At 46.3% G+C, this 19420-nt stretch overlaps 1 protein-coding gene across 2 annotated transcripts; it reads right to left on the reverse strand.

Annotated features, from left to right (window-relative positions):
• Window positions 1–118: 118 nt before the first annotated feature.
• On the reverse strand, window positions 119–19414 carry CLCN6 (chloride voltage-gated channel 6). 2 transcript variants are annotated; one of them, XM_056330963.1, is made up of 23 exons: window positions 19280–19414; window positions 18440–18499; window positions 17387–17452; window positions 16781–16846; window positions 16010–16076; window positions 15496–15602; window positions 15130–15256; window positions 14465–14532; window positions 14298–14356; window positions 13589–13721; window positions 12592–12705; window positions 12154–12320; window positions 11117–11243; window positions 10623–10749; window positions 10106–10259; window positions 9852–10011; window positions 9600–9706; window positions 8819–9005; window positions 8048–8205; window positions 7058–7214; window positions 6279–6386; window positions 5483–5608; window positions 119–4132 (listed from the first exon to the last, which is right to left on the reverse strand). In XM_056330963.1, the coding sequence occupies exons 1-23, from the start codon at window positions 19361–19363 to the stop codon at window positions 4052–4054; spliced, it is 2610 nt and encodes an 869-aa protein (XP_056186938.1). In that variant the 5' UTR covers window positions 19364–19414; the 3' UTR covers window positions 119–4051. The 2 variants fall into 2 exon arrangements, with proteins under 2 accessions (XP_056186938.1, XP_056186937.1); XM_056330962.1 differs by having other exon boundaries at window positions 16781–16849.
• Between the last annotated feature and the right edge of the window lie 6 nt (window positions 19415–19420).

A 19420-nucleotide genomic window follows, 5' to 3' on the forward strand; every position in this document is an offset into this window, starting at 1 on the left:
ACAGCAACTACTCATCTACCTCAAATCGTGCTCTTGGATATTGCCATGTTCTACTAGCTTTGTTGTAACAAAAGGGCAAAAGTAAGACAACACTAGAAACATCAAAAGGCCTTGAAAGTGCTGAAGGAGACACACAAACATTTTACTCTCAGACATGTTATGGTTACATGAATACTTCCCAAGTGCCATAGCTCAAATAAAAATATATTTATACAAATTTAAAAAAAAATACAATTTATATACACTGTGGAATTAGCTTACATCATTTCATAACAAAAAACAGTGCAAAAAAACAACCAAATGGAAAGGTAAGTTGCTACCATTGGAATGGCTCACAGTAAGTTAACAAGTCAAAACTGCATAATTAACACTGCACAGGAAACCATGAGGCAGGGAAGAATGCCCCATACTACCCCCTAACTTTTGCCATCAATACTAATCCAGTTCTTGGTTACTACTCCTTTAGTGTTGCTCTGAGTTAAAGGTTACAGGCACCTATGTTAGAAGTAATTTTGTTGGTAAATCACTAAGCAACAAGAGCCAGAGTAGAAGCAGTTAGTGTGTTGTAAGAAAGGAAGTAAGTGATCAAAGTGTGGGAAAAGACTGATTCAACACAAGCCCCTTTGCATCAGTCCTCAGCAGAAGAGAAATGCTGCATCTCCAAACATCAGATGAACTTGTAATTCCCTTCCTGCAGGCTACATAACAGCGATTGCACACTGAGATTTCCCTTTGAAGCAGCTGACAGGGTCATCCACCATCCTCACTTAAAACTTCTTTACGGAAGGAGTGTGTTTTCCAGCTGGAACATTTGATAGATGCACAGGCAGAACAGATGGTGCTGACAGCAGGCTGAAGGCAAGTGGCTTTCTCATGGGGAAGCGCAGCTGGTGCTCAAACCTTGACAAGATTTTTAGCCTGTTCTGCCTGGATTGCCTAACTCCAGGCCTCAGTAGCCATGACAAGACATCCTGCAGCAAAATACACTGCTGCAATTTGTGTACAGAAATAAAATAGGACATGACCAGCTCAAGGCAAACAATCTTAAGGAGCCCTATTCATGCACAGGAAGAGAAGGAACCTTCCACACAATCATTCAACAAGAATAAGAAGAAACGGTGAGACATGGGGCATTCTCGACAGGTGCTCTGACTATATGGGATTGCTAATTCCACATTAGTGTGATCTGAAATCCCATCAAAGCAGGATTCTTGTGATTTGTAACTGTCCATGAGCACAAATCCTTTGAATGAATGGCAGGTTAACAGAAGTGTATTTCAAACTTGCAGTCCAGCTTCAGGAAGTGCAAAAGGGTGCTGAAAGTTTCTTGAAATAGCTCAGTGCAAGACCAGAGCTCAGGAACACAGGCATTTTAGAAATCATCTGCAGAGACTAATCAGAGAGAACAAACATCCTTACTCACAATGAAAGAACTTGCGAGTTGAAAGCAGTAGCCAATGACAATTCATATGCTCTAAGGAACATGCCACACCTGTCCCAGCCAAGAAGCCCAGGTTGAAGGCACAAGATGGATACTGGCTGTAGGAAAACACCTTCGTTTTACTCTCGGAACTTTAAGAGCTTGTGTGACTTACGTGAAATGGAGCTAGGATATTCAGAAGTCAGCAAAACTATTTTAGTGGAGGAGACAAGAGCTTTTGCTGCAAATTCCAGAGCAAGAAAGGGAAAAGAACAAACATACTCCCTGTTCTTTATAGATAGGTCACTTCTCAAGCAGTGCTGGAGAGTGGCTGTAGTTAACAGAGGGTCCTGGGAGACACACAGCTTCCTTTGCAACAACCGCCATTGCACATACCACAGCCAACTCTTGCCTTTGAGGAAATGGTATAAATACATTCTTAAAAACAAACACAGATCTACCCTTCCCCTCTTAATGAGGCAGCAGGTGGGAAAGAACACTAAGTGAAAAAAGGGCCTCCAGATGTGAATGGAGAGGAACAAAAATTAAAATCTAAGTGCTTACAAACAGCTTTGCTAAAACCAAACTTTCCAACTGAGCCATGTCATGCACTGTATGACAAGGACAAATTCTACCCTAAAACTTGGCCTCAGGAACCACTTGTAAGACCAAGTTTCCTCTCATCTGCTGGACGAAAGTCAAGAGCCTCCCATGACTCAGCTGCCTTTACTGCAAGCACAGCCAGAGAATACATCTGTCTACCAACTACCTGCACTGCAAAGACTCCATGAACATTTAAGAGTTCCAGTGACTCAGAGCCCTATATCAAGACCATGGCTGGTGATGACCTGGGCACAAAACCTCCTCCTAACCCTAACTGTAGTAGGGCTTGGCAGCCAGCACTTTGCAGAGCAGTGCCCTGGAACAATCAGCTTCTACAATGTCACTCAAAGAGGCTGTTTTAACAGATTTTGTGTTTTGACACATGTAAGGAAAGGGTACAACTTCTTCAGGCTTAGTCAGGAAAATCTTCAGATGAGTTCCTGAATTCAAAAAATACAATAATGCTCCATTTCCTTCTGCCACAACTCTCATCTAGCTAGCTCCTTACGGCAGACAACAGGTTAACAGGAGTGCTCAGAGGCTGTGTACATTCCCCAAGTTACTAGGCCCAGTCTCCGGGCTGAGAGAATGCTCTGTGCTTTATCAAGCCAATCAGCTCTGCAGCCCCTGGAGGCACAATGCTGGCTTCCCACTGAGGGTTATCTGTATGCAAAACTCAGGAAGGCAGGTGCCTGCTGGAACAATACAGGTGCTGGCCAGGATGGTACCTGCTAAAGCAGTGAACTGGCTGCAACTAGCTTCTAAGTGCGCATTTTACCCTTACAGATATTCAGCTGTAGCAGTTCCAAACATTATCCCAAGCATTTTTAGAGCACAGACAGCCCCACTTATCACCCTGCAGCAGATCCTGCTTGTTAAGTCACCAGCACCAAGTATCGCTCCTGTATGGCAGCCTGAAGTTACGCCAGCTCCTCTCATGACACAGAGATAATTCAACCAAGCCAGAGACAGGGCATCAGTTCTATCTGCCTCCAGAAAGCAACACTTCACCATGCCCTGGGGATGTGGGGTTCCCTGGTCTCCAACCCTAGCTGGAAAGGTGTCCCAGGCTCTTGCTGTTGGATCACAAGGACAAAGTGCCTACAAATGCCAAGAAATGCAGGAGTGTCAGGGTAGTGACAAAGTGGAGTGCCACAAAGTGCCTTAGAAGAGTCTCTTAAAGGGAGATAATTGCAACAGCTAACATGGAAAGAGATCTTCCTTCTCCGAGATGCTCTGTAAATGTATTAAATATTTATAATCCCAAAGAGTAACTGGAATTGAACTGTTTTGAACTCCTGATTTGCTGAGCTGCTCTCAAAAGTCAGCTGCTGTCAAAAACATCACAGCAGGGACACTTCCCCATGAAAGAGGGAGAGAAATTGGGAACACATGAAGCCAGAGTGGAAAGACACAGGCAACTTAGAGCACCCGCAAAGAGAAGTATACTTCCAAAGAGCTGGATTTTTTAATACCACTTTTGAGGAAATACATCCTCCTGAGCAGCTATTTTACAACTGCAAACTTCAGTACCTCTTCTTGGCCTTTACAGAGACCCCCTTCTCACACAAATAAGGCAACAGTTGCAGGAACAAGGGAGGAAGAGGAAAAGGGAGACATACAGGACGATAGGGAAAAGATGCTGCAGTTCTCTGCATGGGACACAGCGGAGCTAGATTTTTTTTTCCAATCCTTAAAAAAGTAAACCCAAAATGGAACAAAATAGTGGAACGTACAGTGTAAGGACAACATCTGATGAAAGGAGATAACTGGGGCATGGGAAAAGAAAAAACCTGTATCAAGAGTGGTCAACCAAGTGCCTGAGACCAATCAACAGCTCTGGACTCAGGCAGCTCCTCTAATTCTCTGGCTAGCAAGATGTTTTCCAGCTCCCCAGGCTTGATATGCATGTGAGAAGCCAAACGGCAAGTCTTGGGCCTTGTGGGGTCCAAGCAGAATGCGAGCGCGTGTGCAGGCTTGGAAGAGGGAGGAAGCCACACCAACAGTGGGGCAGGGTGGGCAGGGGCATCAAATGGTCTGATAGTGTTGTCTCAGTCTTGCCTGCAGAAATTCGTGGGTCAGGTTGTGCCGAGTGATTATCCCAACAATCTTAAAAGAGGAAGAAAAAAGGAAAAAAGATACAAGTCAGTACCACAAATGTGCCACTAAGAGGCGTGCATGGTAGAGCTGCTGTTCTTTTCAATCCCCCAAAAAGAGGGAACCTGCAAGCAGTTCTTCACCAATGCTGAGTTTGAGTGGGTTCAAGTTCAAATCTCAACAAACCAATGCCCCTCCCTCTCCCAGCACTTATCTACAGGCAAGACACTGCTTTAACTACACCCAAACGGACAGCTTAACCATTGCTATCGTGTCTGGCCACAGCAGAAGTTACCCCTGCCTAGGAAGAGAAATTCTGTCCATGTTAGACATCATACAGATGTATCTAAATCCTTTGGAAAGTGAAAACTACAATTGGCAATAGCAAAGCTGTCTCTTATTGCTTCATTAAGACACATTTCTGGTATCCCACATGACATAACTGCAGAGAGCTCATATTAGATACATTCTAGGAAGCTCTAAAGACCAAAACAGAGAAATGGCCAAGTCTAGCTAAGTGGTGACTGCACGCTGACCATCACTAGCTGGCAATTCACAAAAGGGACCCTCTCCCAGCCTGTTGGGGAAAGAGTCAAAGCCACATGCTTCAGCTGATGAAACACCTCAGTGATTTTACACATTGAAAAAGTTTAGAACTAGGCTGCTCTCTAGTACTAGAAGAGCATCCTGTACTAAACATGGAACAAGTCAACATCTCTTGTTTTCAATGCACAGGCTCTGCAGAGCAGCTATTAGAAACCCCAAGAGGCAGAAAAAGCACTGCTGTCTCATACAAACCAGTTCACTCAATGGAAACAGTTTCTCTTCATGTTTTTAGGAAGTTACTGACACCTACTGGGTATTCCTGAGCATTGTAGATGGCAAAGACACAAGCACAGTGAATCAAGCGCAGATCATTCAAAGACTCCTTTCTTTTGCTGCTCCTATGAGTAGGAACAGAATGCAAGTTCCCTTCCAGCAGAAAAACCTCCTGCCTCAACACACAGGAAATTCTGCTCCTGTCCTTGAATAAAGCTGTCAAAGAGGAAGCCAAATTAGTGGCCTCTGATGAGCTCAAGGCCTCTCAACAGGTACAAGACAGTAAGAGCTTTTACATGCTGCCAGCCCGAGACAGGAGAAAGACTTCGAGGGAAAGCAGGAAGCAGGCTTGTACACAAAAGATGGTAACAAAAGTCACAGTAATCAACAATGCTTCAGGGCCTTGAGAAGATCACATTCTGATCTCTTTAAAGCATTTCTGTTTGATGTTAGAATCTTAATTCTCCCAAAGGTGGAAAACATTGCAAAAAACCCACAGTGGCTTCCTTGCTCAGCCAAGACAAAATGGAGATAAAGACTCACCTCTCCAACTGCATTCACAACCGGCAAATGTCTGAGTCCCATTGTCCTGAACAGGTTGAAGACTTGTGACACATGAGTATTTGGAGAGACAGCAAAGGGCGATGGGTTCATGTATGGAGTGACATCCTATGAAAGACAAACAATTATATTACTTACAAGAGGAATTTTCACTATCTCTGGGAATCACAAACAAGCAATTCCTGTAAGTCCTCCAATGCACTGATCTCTGGACAGGGTACTGGACTGTGGGCATCTTCTATTTCTCCACAAAGATGAAATTCTCTACAAGAACATGAATTTGTCACAGCTTGTTTGAACACTGTAACCCATGATCTTAAGAGCCCAATGCTGCAAAAAGCCTCTGAGCAGGATAAATGCAGGTCCATGAAAATAAGAATGGATATTAGAACTTTGGCTTTCACAGCAACCTTCCTGTCACAAAGGTGATGACAGGCCTGCCACTGACTGAGCTGCCAGCACACAGAGCTCCAAACAGGTATCAGCAATTTGCCTGTTCAATCTCACTCGGGAAGGAGTCTTAATCTAGAAGGAAGTTAAACTAGACAGGCAATGTATGAATCAACATAAAGCACCTGTGTGTGATGTTACCCCATAGCAGGTATGAGGCTTGATTTCCACATGCAGGCAAGGCTGACTGAATGCCTGAGAAGCACAGGATGTTGTTGGTCACTGCACCCAAGAGTGGGCTTAAACATGTCCTCAGCCTTCTATAAAGGCTTGGGACAGTCCTCAACATGTACCAGGAAACACTGTCAAACTGCAGTGCATCTCTTACCACTATCATGCGAGGGTTCAGCAACGTCAGGTCCAGGTCATGGATATCTGGATAGCGGGGGTAATCCTCTGACATCTCTGCGTGGGATAGACGAGGCTGACTTGCACTCTGCAATTAAAACAAATCCCGCTGAACTGATGTATTGCTGTCCCAGCTAGTATATGGGCTGCAAGCAGCACTTGCTTACCCAGACCTCACCCCACGCCCACAGATAGCACTTCTGTAGAGGCGCACTCCTAACAGTGCTCTCAGAATGCAGTGGTGCAGGCCCAAACCTACACAGGCCTTTAGTTGACACAGCAATGGATCTGCTCTCCAGACTGACAGATCTACACGCATCACTGGAGGGCAGCAACATTACAGCCTTGTGGAAGATGGGCCTCAAACAAATGCTCATGCTGATCTCGGCAATACAGGTGACACTTCTGGCAAGACCTTGGTTCGGAGCAGTAAAAACACACGGTATACACTGCTGTTGCTCTGTTTGTATTTAATATCTGCCCTCAATTCTCCAGACAGGATTGCAACTTTATGCAACAAACAGGTCTGTTCGTTTGTGTTTTAAATGGTAGCTGTCCTCTTTTCCTGGGGATAAACACAAATTCAATTCCCTTTATTCTAGAGCTGCAAGGGAGAATTCACACTACCCATCTACAGCTTGTAAAACACAGATGCATCCCTTAAAAAGTGTAAAAATAGGTAAATTCTTTTTGTCAGCCCATAATATTTTTCCCAACCTAGGGATGTCTCTGCTACAATTCCTGATTAAGAAGACTCACTGACTGGCTCTCGGAGTAACAAACACCCCTGACAAGGAGGGTGACCAGCTGTGAGCGCAAGATCAAGCCATGGAAGGTCAAAGGTCTGAAGCGTTCCTCCATGGTCCACTCTTCACTGGGAGACTGGTCAGGGTACAGGTTGGGGTAGGGAGTATATCTGTAACAGTTTAACAGTACATGTTATAAGTTGCATGAACTTAAGGAGAGATACATACCCCTGCCTCCAAAATAACAGTGATTTCAGTTCTTTGCAACCTCCTGAACATTTCAGGGACTCTGGCTAGAGGCAAGCAAGTCTTTTCTCCAACAAACAAAATAGCAGAGTGGTGGGTTGAGAGCCATTACCATGGGTGCAGTATAACAACAGCAGCAGAATGGAGACAGTCTCCTAATTCAATTTCAAATCACTTGCTACTAAAGCAGCTTTCAGTGCCGACTTGTTCAGATTCTAGTAAAAGCTGAAGCATCTGGCAAAACATCAGGGCCAGGACTCTACTTTCAATGTCACTAGGTTAGAAACTGACTCACTAGGCTGGGCTTCTGCTTGGAAGCAACAACAACACAAGCCTGGTGACTCAGCCCAGTTACCAGAAAGCTGGTATCACTATTATGGCACCAGGCCATTAGCTCCTCTCTTAGGAGAAGTGAGCTGCAAAGCCCTCAGGTTTCTGCAGACAAGAGGGCGGCATCAGTTTCTACAGACATTTTCCCAGGTATTCCATCCTCTCCAGGAAATATTCCTGGACAAGTGTTTGAAGGAAATGTAAGTTAACAGGTTGGACACCATCAAGGCATTAGCCTAGGACTCAGTCACAGGTGGGAGCCCCGGCACTGGCTCATGAGACCCAACAAGCCACTTCTTCTAAAACACGGATTCTAGCACTGTTTCCTCGGACATATGGAATGACTGGGACTGTATGAAGCACCACAACACATCTCAACATATGGAAACACCCTGTTGCCCTACATTTGTGCCTACCAGGATCTCACCTTCTCTCTAGCATCTGTTGCAGCAGATCCTCCTTTTCTGGTGGCTCCTCCGTTGCTATGTGCTCGTCACACATGTTACGCAATTCACTTGATGGGTAGGATTTCATAGACTGACTACGCTTACGCTGCTCTCCAGCTCGGGTGAGGATGCTGGATTTCTGGATACAACAAAAATTCTCAGATACTCACTAAGCAGGTCAACAGCTATCCAAGAGTGACTATGAACTACTTGATCATAACTTTATGTCACCAGGTAAGATGTTCCTTAGTCAGTGCTGTTTCAGCACTTGTAAGTATAGCAATAGGACTGTATTCTCCTTGGAAACAGAACCTAATGTTTAGGAACTCAAGCACCCTTTTTTGCTAGAACAGGCATGTTCATTATTCATTCTGACTTTAAATTTTAATTTTCCCAAGAGACTAAAGCATCTGCCCCACTACCCCTCCTACAAAGCAGGAGTGTTTAGGCCCTTACTACTGATGTCAATGATGGGTTCAGTATTTCAGTGCCAAAACTGAACTTTTTTTTCCATGTCTATCCTAAACAGGTTACTTAGCCCTCTTAACTTTTGCCTCTAGGAATGCAGCCCACTCCTCTGCCTTTACCATGACCCAGAGAATGGAATGAAATTGAGTCCCTGAAAATTTTGTATTGCAGTAGGTGCTTATCTCTGACCTGAATTCTGCACTGACAAAAAATGAGACAACAAAAGAAAGGGCCTTCCACCTGCAAAACAGAGCTCTCTACTCTTCAACTTATCAACTTTTTACCTTGAATTTGATGTTGTTACTTATCAGTTGATTTCCCTTCATGAACTCCCTCTCATTGCCCCGGTTCTCAGTCACTACAGGGAAGGCATGATGGACAGTTGTGCGCAGGATGCTAACAAGGGACTGGATCCTGGTGTGTGGGTAGACATACGTCAAGTTGGGTTCCATGATGTCACTGGCTCGTAGTCTGAGGAAACAAAAATCCAAGACTGCTGCGTGCATCACATGTGACAGAAGGGTGGTGACAGACAAACAAGGAAACACACCAGCCCCAAAATGAGATCCTGAAGGAGTCTGCTGCAGTTTAGTTCTGCCAGCTAAGGCAGGACCTGTGTGCTCACCTTCACTGTGTCATCAGTGGTGCTGGCACAATTGACTTGTTATTTTTTTTTAACATAGCATTACATCCAATGATGCACTATAAGCAAGGAAAAAGTTTCCAACACAGAAGGTGTTTAAACCTGGTAAGATGACGGGTTGGAAGAAGATGAAATTCTGCAAGAAGCCAAGTCCAGTGGAACACTTTCACAGCTGAACCTCACAAATCTGTTCCTCAGATCTCTACCCATCCACCCCTCCTCAGAAAGGGCTCCAGCACCTCTTTCCTGCCACAGGCCTGATGCACAACTCCTAAATCTTCTCACAGCAGTCCTCCTCACAGCTGCTCCTCTCAGAGCACCCAGGTTCATTGGAGATGAAGTATCATCCCCCTGCATTACAACATTCTAAGAACCCTACCACAAACTCTAAGCCACAGCCCTGCCAAGGGGAGCAGACTTACTTATCCATTTCCACCTCTGTTTCCCACTCCAGAAGAGGCACTCCTCGCAAATTCACATGGATGTCATAGATGCCTTTGTTGAAAAAGTCTCCTGTCCATTTGGCTACCTGCAGAGCAAATGGAAGGTCTACTGAGTTGTTGCTCCAAGTGCAAGACTCCCTGGTTTATCACAGTCCTGGAAAGAAGAGAGATTCAGGGCCAGCACATGTCCAAGCAGTCTGCAAGAAGCCAGAGCTAAGACCCTGCACTCACCATAAGGGTGATCATTATTGGGAGCCCGTAGGTGATCTCGTTGGTGGATTCAATTAGGATGACAGTCAGGCTAATTGTCATGCGAACCACTCCTCCCAGGAATGCTGCTGCCCCAATCAGCGCAAATGTTCCTGAGTAGATGTGATCCAGGCCAATGTAGCTAGGGCAAAACACAGATCCCAAAGACTGGAATAACCTGAGCTCAGTATGCATCTGCAGCACATCTCTCGCACGCATACGCACACTCAATGCACCTTTTGAGGAGGTTGGCGACCAGGCGTCCGAAGGCAGCCCCACAAAGCAGAGACGGCACAAAAAGACCACTGGGCACAGAGATCCCGTATGTCCAGCAGGAGAGTAAGAAATAGAGAAGGAAGAACAAGGACAGTGTGACTGGGCTGAAAGTACCTGCAACACAAGAAGAATCATGACTAAAGGGGCACAGGCCTGTCGGACAAAGACAGTAGTCTTGCACCATCCACCCCTCAGCTTGCAGCAGACTCATCTCACAACAGCTATTTGTCTCCCAGTCCAAACATACATGAAGACAATGAATAAGTTGGAAAAAAAAAAAAAAGAAAAAAAAGAGAGAGGAAAAGTAGGCCTTTCTTTCCATGGAGGAAGCTTTCACCTGTTGTAATAGCAGTGCCCCAGAGCCATGAAGGCCTGGAGATGCTCTTAGCCCTGTGGTTCTTACGACAAGGCTGTTTCAAGCAAGATGAAGCTCTGAAGCCTAAGCATGGGATAGGGTACTGCCTCCTAGCTACTCACCATCCTGGTGGAAGAGCTGCAGGATAGCCGACTCCTGCGGGTTGAAGAAAAGTGTGGCCATGTCATTGTAGGTTTCGTTTGGGCAGAAAAAAGTTTTGATGCTTGAATTCACATCCTCTGACACACCCTAACACAGGACACAGACACAAACAGTTAAAATCCACTCTCCTACATTAGCCTTTGGGTGCAGTGGGACTAACCTTCTGCATAGGGCTGTCAGCCCACACTTTGGGAAGTTCAGACCAAACACCAAAAGCAGAGCTGGGGCCTGCAGCATCAATGGGCTCCCTGATTCACAGTCTGAGCTGCTTTGCCAAAATCCGAAAGCACAAAGGATAGCTTTCACTGTTACTCTAAGTTCTTGCAACTGTCTCCAGGCTTTCACTGAAATTTTGTTATATACTGCATGCTGTCAAAAGCTCATACGTGCCTGTGCTTCTCTGGAGGATGAACAATATGATGGGGACATATAATCTTCATGCAAGATCCCTCACCTGCAGGCTCAGAGTGTCATTGCCATTCTGACTGGTGGAAGACATCTGCCGGCATTCCCCCAGAACCATGGAGGCTACAAAGACCACGACCGTGGTAGTCAATGACACCAGCAGGCTCTCCAAGACTCTGCAAGTACACAATAGAAACCACACACTGAAGCCACACTCAGCCCTGTAACCCAGTCCCAGCTTTGCACATGACTGGTAAGGCTGCAAGCAGCAGCAGTCACCACAGTTTAACATCAGAAGCAGGGGGGACTCTGCAAGTCAAGCTGAATTACGATTTGGTTGCCAGGGATTGCGTTAACTCCCCTTGTTAATTGCCTGCCCCAAAAAGGCTATTTCTGCCCAGAGAACACATAGCAGTCACGTATAAAAAGCCACAGGGAAGGGTCTGGTAATGAGGCTGTTCACATGGAAACCATGTTCTGTAGATCCTTACAAGGTAAAAGGCTAGACAGGACTGGACAAGTTGATGTATAGTCTCTCATAATCTCTTTTCTAATTGCTGAAACACACGTGTTTTTTTAAACCTGGGCTTCTTATTTAGGAATTGTCTAGAGCAAACAAACAGCTGTTTTCCAGAATTATATGGCAATTCTCTCTCTAAATAGCACAGATATTAGCTCAGTTGTGGATTTAATTAACCAAGAAAATAATAAAAAAAAAGTGGGATCAGCTATTCCTCCCACATCTGCTTTGTAAAAAAATAAAACCACCAGATGAAGACAAAGCCCTGGTTTGTTCAGCTATAGCCTTTATGATAAAAAGCTCCCTTCGTAGCCCTTGCAAGGGGGTTTGCAGCTCTCTCTGTACCACCACAGCAATTACAAAAATGCACAGGGGCTGTAACATTTGGTTTCTGGTGTTCACTTTCAAGTTTGAGTTCTATGGAGGCTTCATTTTGTGATTTCAAAAAGAACAGGTCTAAGATTTCCTCCAATCCCACTCACTGGGTCTTCTGGACTGATGCTTTTGCTTTGGGACACTGAACACAGATCAAGAGATGCCTGCACAAATTCAAGAGGCACAAATACCTGACCAGCTTTGGCTTGGGATGCACGTTCCGCATGCGGTACTTCGCAAGTCTCTTGTTCAGGCAGTTGAAGGTGGCTCCAAGAAGGCCTCCTACAATCCCCATCAGAATGAAGAAGCCCAAGTCCACAGCCGTCCAGAGGTGGCATTTCTTATCAGACTCAGAGCACTACATGCAGAAAAGCATAAAAAAAAAATTTAAAAATCATTACAGTAGTTGCTGCAATTTCTACCAATGCATCTGTCTTCGCATCAGGAGACTTTTAGCTGCTATGACCAAAGGGGAAGAATTCTGTCTTAGGCTATCAATGTATTGCAGCTAAATACCAACTGCCCTTCAACGAAATACAAGCATGTATCAGAAAAAAAACCAGAAAGGAACACTGAACTGACAAGAGACTGGAGGCTGGGGTGTGGGAAATAACAGCACTAAACCTTACCTTAAACTCCCCAAAGTTCAGCAGCCCAGGGAGCTGGAAAGACCCCCAACTTCCAAACTGAATTCCAGAGCGGAAGAAATTCAGTGTGAAGGTGGCAGCCATGGAACAGAAAAGCTGAAGAAGTAAAAAATAAAATAGGAAGTAAAGACTCCTAAAATTAAAATTGGCATAGTTCACTTCCTTAAAACTTATGCCTGGGGAAGAGAACCTAAAAGCCTTCTCAGGCTTTAGCAAAATAATTCACTGTGGTTTAACACCCATTCTCTGCTGCAAAAGAGCACAGAGCTACAATGGACTACTAGAATCATCTGATTTGGTTTCCTGCACAAGAAGTTAGGAATTTCACCTAGTAATTCTTGCAGTAAAAGCTTTTTTTTTTTTTCTTTTGCAAATATGTTAATTTGCAGTTGCAAATCAATTACAAGGCACTAACACAGCTTGTTTTGGAATTGAGGTCTTCATTGGCTCTGAGCAAGTTGCTATGCTGGCCAGTCCCCTGGCTTCTTTTGCTGCTGCTGAGAAAGAACAGACTAACTGAATCCCATCAACAGGATGTTTGGCATAAGAAATGCCAAAAGTGTCATGAAATCCAACACATGTTTAACACATTTCATGAAAGTAGGCACTACAGGCAGGGAAACTGCCAACCTGAAGGCACAGGGCATTGCTGCAATACGGCTCCCCAAGGCAGAGAAAAGCAGAAAGAAATGCACCACCTGCCTACTCTGCTCCAAAAGGATGGGATTGCAGAGAGCCCAGGCACAGAAGCCCTTTCTCCCAGACATGCTAAATCTACTGCCTACGGAGCTGTCCCATAGTTCCAGACAGTACTGGACTCATCTCTGCTCTTCATCTGTAGTAATTCTGGAGTGCTGATAGAGCAGGCAATCTCTCTCCTGCCAGGAGAGCTCAGGAGACAGGATAATCTGAATGCCCTCATGGACAAACCCTCCCAGCTCAAGGAAGAGCCACACAGAAGAAGCCAGTCATCACTCACCACTTTCCATGTAAGTCCCTGGTTCCAGAAAGAGGAACCTTCTTCCAGGCTGAAAAGAGTGCCCCCAATTGGGGCTCCAAAGGCAGCCGCAACCCCTGCAGCAGCTCCAGCAGACACAAAATCCCTTTTATCCCTGAAACAAAAAGGAAAACAATCTCAGTTTAGTGAAGTGGAGCTCTGGAGACACCATCAGGTAACACCATCTATTCAGCAAGTCATTGCAGCATCATGCTCTTTCTGTAGAGCCCAACACAGAGCAAAACTCTGGCACTGCACAACTGCCCAGTATACAAAGAACCATCCTACAATGTGGGACTCCCACATCACTTGAAAGAATTACAGAGAAGGAAGGGCAAGATTTTGTTCACATCCAGGTGAACCAGCCTCCTCTGTACTGTATCTTGGTCATAAAGGGTGAGTAACTGAGCTTGTTCTCAACAGTGAAACCATTTAACCATTCAGATTAAAGGTTTTATATGGGTAGAGATTTGCTGAGTAGTACATGAGAACATTAATGAACATGGAGACCAGAGCAGAGCAGCATGAAAGAGTCAAGTCCTGGTGTTGCCTTGCTGCAGAACGAAACGGCAGGACACTAGAGAAAGACTGAAAAGACAACTGACTGATTCATCCCAGCCCGCCACCCCACTCCCAAGGAAGTCTGCTCACTCATCCTCCTCTCCCCTCCTCCACATCCTGGGTACAGTACCTGTCACTGCGGAAATAGGGAAAGTTAAATTGGATCTTCCTCAAAGAGATGCTCTGGAACTACAAACAAAGTAAAGATTTAGAAACATAGGAGATGGAAACTCTGTCCTCACAGTACCCTTACAAAGCAGTGGTGTGACCAGGCCAACGACCCAGGCCAGCACTAACCTGTGGCAAACCCGCACCCACAACAGCACCACTGTGAATCATTGGACCCTCCTTCCCGACAAAAAGACCTGGAAAAATAAGACTGATGAGGCAACACACTCCCTGGGCCACCCTCCCTTGGTGACAATGCCAGAAGAGATCAGCTCACCACTCCCATGCCATGGCACAGTCCCCTGTGCCAAGCCTGCAGGCCTGCAGCCCCTCCCCCCTCAAAGTGAAGGACAGTGCCGGCTCCTGCCTCCTGCCCCCTCACCCCTCAAACTTGCACTGACCTCAGGTGGGTGGAACCACTCAAAGGCAGCTGTTACAAGGACTCTGAGCTCTCCAAGATACTCTGCCCTGATGCCTGGAACATAGCCTCCTTCAGGCTGCTCTAGACAATGTGTTCTGGAGAATTCTCAGGTCTCCCTCTTGGACTGAGCCACAGCACCACTTCTGACTAGCCCACCCAGAAAAGTACCAGTTCCCCCAATAGTCCTGATCCTCTGTCTATTTTCTACTCTATATATGCATTCAGGGCTCATGATTCTGCTCCAGTCCATCAAAGTAATTTCACTGGAAAGACATGAGAAGCCATTTGTGCCCTATGTACAGCAGGGACAGAATTTTTCCACCTTTGGTGAACCCTTACCCCAACAAGATCAATACAACACAGCCCTTCTTACCTCCTGCCACACTGAAGAGCACTCCCATAGCTTTGCACACCACTGTCCGGAGACGCACAACTCCTGGAACTTTTACCCCATTGAGGTAGCACTTAATTTCAGGAATTCCTGATCCAGCTGCCACAGGCTGCAGAAAAGAAACACTGATGTTGTGCTGCCTCGATTTCATAGCTGACCAACAATATCTCATCAGAGAGTACAGCAAGGGACCAAAAGACCCTGCTTAGCTAAATCAATCAGCACTGTGAGGCTAGTTCAGTGTCTCAGGGCAGAAAGTGCTTCTAGCAAGAAGGATATTTCATACCCAGGACCTGTGTGAGAGGAAAGGGAGGCTGCGTAAGGAGCTGCAGTGGATGTCAATCTTACTTGGATCAGGACCAGAAGGCTGGCAAGAAAAACAAAGGTCAGGTTGAACCCCAGCAGCTCCAGCAAGGACAACGCAAGACAGCCCTTCTCAGTGCATTCTTCCACCGCTGCGGGGACAGTCAAGGAAAACAATGTTCCCCAAACTGACACACAATAATTTGGTACTGTCTGGTGGTCCCACTGGCATCATGAGCCAAGCCTGCTCTTCCTAATCCAGCCAGGGCAGCTGACACAACCCATCAGGAAGCCCGGCTTCCTTTTCAGAGCTCAAGACTGAGCTACAAGGAAGGGAAAACGCTCATTCCTTCAGGGATCAGCCTTTGCCTATGTTCATGATATTGGACATATTTCTTGGTTTCAAGGGCTGAATTACATAGGCAAGATGAAAACTTGATTAATCATCAACATGACTGATAGCAGAAGTTTGAGAGTCAGCTGTTCTGAGCAAAACATGGAAACAGAATGGAAAAGGTCACTGAGTCTAACAGGAACCCATACACTAGGTGAAAGATACAGCTTTGTACCACTCGGAACTTGAGCTGGGTAAAGAGCCGTACGAAGAAATCCACAAAGAGGCCCACCTATGAAAAAGAAGACAGATTTGTCATCAGAAATTACTACATACAGGTAACAAGGGCCACCCTCTAGTAAGTCCTACCAGAAGTATGCATGCACGGGAGGACAGGATGAAGGTGGAAAAAGAAGTATTGTTCTGAGCAGAGTAACTTTGGAAGCTGAGATTTGCAGCCTCCCTCACTCTGACTGGGACAGATCCAGCCTGGAATTATTCCTGAAGAGATGCATTTCAAGAGTACTAATCTAGCAGCATTTTTAACACCCACAACATACTTCAGGGTACAGAAGAAAGCTGGTGTTTAACTGAGGCATGCATACAGTCAGCAGAGCTAATTTTCAAACACTCATGAAAGCACGTGCTGTGACACTCGTACTGCCGAACATCAAAAAAAAAATACAGTTCAACTGTAAATTGGCATCCTTTTTTATTAAGTGCTCACTTTGGACAAGTTTTACTGTAAGCAGAGTTAAAGGACTTGCCAAAATACTTTGCAAAGAAAGCACAGCAAGTTCTAAAAGAAAAAAAGGCTTCCTGGAAAATAATCTAGCAAAACTGTGCTATAATTGCCAAAACACAGCTCCAGCTACTAAGCTCTCCAATTCATGAAAGGGAATGTTTCTTATTCTTTATTCCTCAGCCACTGACTTCTAAATCATTCCTGCTTAGTCTCCTGAATTTTCCTCAACCCCCAAACAGCAAGATCCTTACCAGTCCTGTGCAGACTCCAATAGCAAAAACCATCACCCACTTCACTGCTTCGTATCTCTGGGCTTTCTGCTTAGGAAGAAGATTAAAAAAAACAAAAAACCAAAAACCAGCCAAGTCAAAGTAACATAGAAATGGAGATCAGAAAAAGGCCAATCTTGGATTCCACAGTTCTAGTACAGCTAGAGTAATAAATCAACAGAAGATGGTGACAACAGCAAACTGACAATAGGGAACTGAAAGTCCTGAACATCTTACTCACTTTAAACCCGAGGATCAGAACAGATGCTGGGAGCTATAATCCCCACATGTATTTTTATTCTTTTCATAGAGAAATCAAGTAGAATTTCTTTCATAAAGAAGAAAAAACCCACAAAACTTTCTGCAGTGGAGCATACTTAGAATCATAGAATGGTTTGGGTTGGAAGGGACATTTAAAGGTCATCTAGCCCAACCCCCTGCCATGGGCAAGGACACTAGGCCAAGTTGCTCAAAGCTCCATCCAACCTGGCCTTGAATACTTCCAGTGATGGAGCATCCACAGCTTCTCTAGGCAGTTTCCACTGGTTTAACTCTGAAGCTAATGAAGAAGAAAGAACAAGGTCCTACCTTGTTGTCCATGCTCTCCAAAACTTCCAGGTATGGGTCATTGATACAGCGATCATAATCCAAGCTCTGAAAGAATGCCATAAGGTCAATTTGAGAGAATCAGCTGCAACAGACTGTGCAAAAAACTATGAATAGAAAACATTGTTAAAGGTTACAGAAGTCACTACTACCCCCACAGTAGGTTTTGCAAACAACAGTAGGAGAAAGAACTCTTGCAAACAACTTAATTTAAATATTTCCAGCAGAGCTAGATCCTGCCAATCAGGAAGTGAAAGAACAGAACAATTTCACTGCCCAAGCTGAAACAGACAGGGAACTAAGCAGGAATACAACTGATTCATACAACTTTAAATTAAAGAAGTCACATTGTACAGATTTAGACTTTACTTAAGCGCCCCCAGTTTGACAGCGCAGGGGATAATGTCAGATCTTTATATCTAACCTCTCACTACAACAGGAACACTAGACAGGAATTCCCCTCCAGATGAATAGCATCAATTATTAAGCTTATCACAGCAGGGAGCTAAAAGCAATATAGAGTTGCCCAGTTGTACTTACAACATGCAACGGGCTTCTACCTAGATCAACTTCACCTTTTCAAGCCAAACAGGAACAGGCTAGGCTAGTGACATCCACGCTGACAGCAACTGCTCTAAACAGCTCAGGGCCACCATACGGACATGCAAAAAGCAAACATGTCCTGTAAGAAGCAGGACCCGATAGACGGGATTGATCTGCTGCAACACGACAACAGACATCGCAGTAAGGCAATGGTGACCAAGTAGCTACAGATGCTTTCTACAGTCATGGGGGAAACAAGACCACTAGGCTTGAGCTGTGGATGTTCAAGCTCTACTCACAGGGCTTTAACCCAGAAATGTATAACAATGAGGAGCAGTTCTTTGCAAGCACAGCAACTCCAGGTATCTTTGCTGATGCCAACGCAATCTAAGTAGTGATGCATTCTGCCCCATTACAAACTCAAGCAGATCAAAACCTGCCTGCGGTTCCTTTCACATTAATATCTCAAGCTCCTATCAGCTCATTTCTCACCTCATAGTCTTTGCGTGGAAGGATCTCATCCTCCTCTTCATGCGTTTCTCCTAGGATGGTCTGCAAAACAAACGTGGGGAAGGAAAATCAGCAGGGGAATGAATGCTTGTACATGAACGCCTCATAACCGTAGGCAGCCAAGCCAGAATCAGGGAAGGCCTATGCCACTGTTGCATATAAAGCCAGCGTGGATTGCCAGACCACCACTTTGGGGTAACTGTATAGGGTGTTACCTTAAAGCTTGCTCCTCAGCAAGAACGCACCACACTACCACACTACTTCTGTATGGGAGCCTCCCACAAGATCACACAGCCGAGTACTAAACCTACATGCCAGCTTCCTTCACAGCAACAGGCTACAGGGAAGCACCGGACAAAACCCTGCACAGATCGTGCTGCCCTGTGCCGGCGGCTGGGGAGCCGCTGCCAGAGCCACCCCGCTGGCAGGGCCCGCTGCACCGAGAGGGCAGCAGCAGGGCAGGCTGCGGCGCCGGTCGCCGGGGCAGGGATAGAGGCCGAGCCCGGGCAAACGCCGGCTGAGGCACCGGGGCAGCGCGGGCCGAAAGGGCGGGAAGGGGCTGAGCCGCGGGGCCGCGCGCCGCCTGAGGAGCCGGGCCGGGAGGCGCCGCGTGAGGTACCGCGCCGCAAAGCGCCGACACCAGGGGCGGAGGCACCGGGCCCAGCGCCATAGCAACGCTCAACACCCCCGAGCCGCCCGCCCTCGGGCGCTCCCCACAGCCGGCGCGGCGGCGGCGGGGCCGGGCCAAGGGCCTGCGCCGGGGCGCCGCGGGCGGACACGAAGCCGGGGGCGGCCGGGAGGCGCGCGGGGCCGCGGCCGTACCAGCTCCTCGGGGGTGCGGCTCTCCCGCTCGCCGCAGCAGCGCGGGCAGCAGCAGCAGCACAGTCCGGACCCGCACCCCGCCATCTTCCGCCGCCGCCACCGCCCCTTCCCGGCCCCGCCCGCCGCCGCCGCGCGTGACCC

This window comes from Falco biarmicus, chromosome 3 (genome assembly GCF_023638135.1).
Source record: "Falco biarmicus isolate bFalBia1 chromosome 3, bFalBia1.pri, whole genome shotgun sequence".
In the NCBI taxonomy this organism is placed as follows: domain Eukaryota; kingdom Metazoa; phylum Chordata; class Aves; order Falconiformes; family Falconidae; genus Falco; species Falco biarmicus.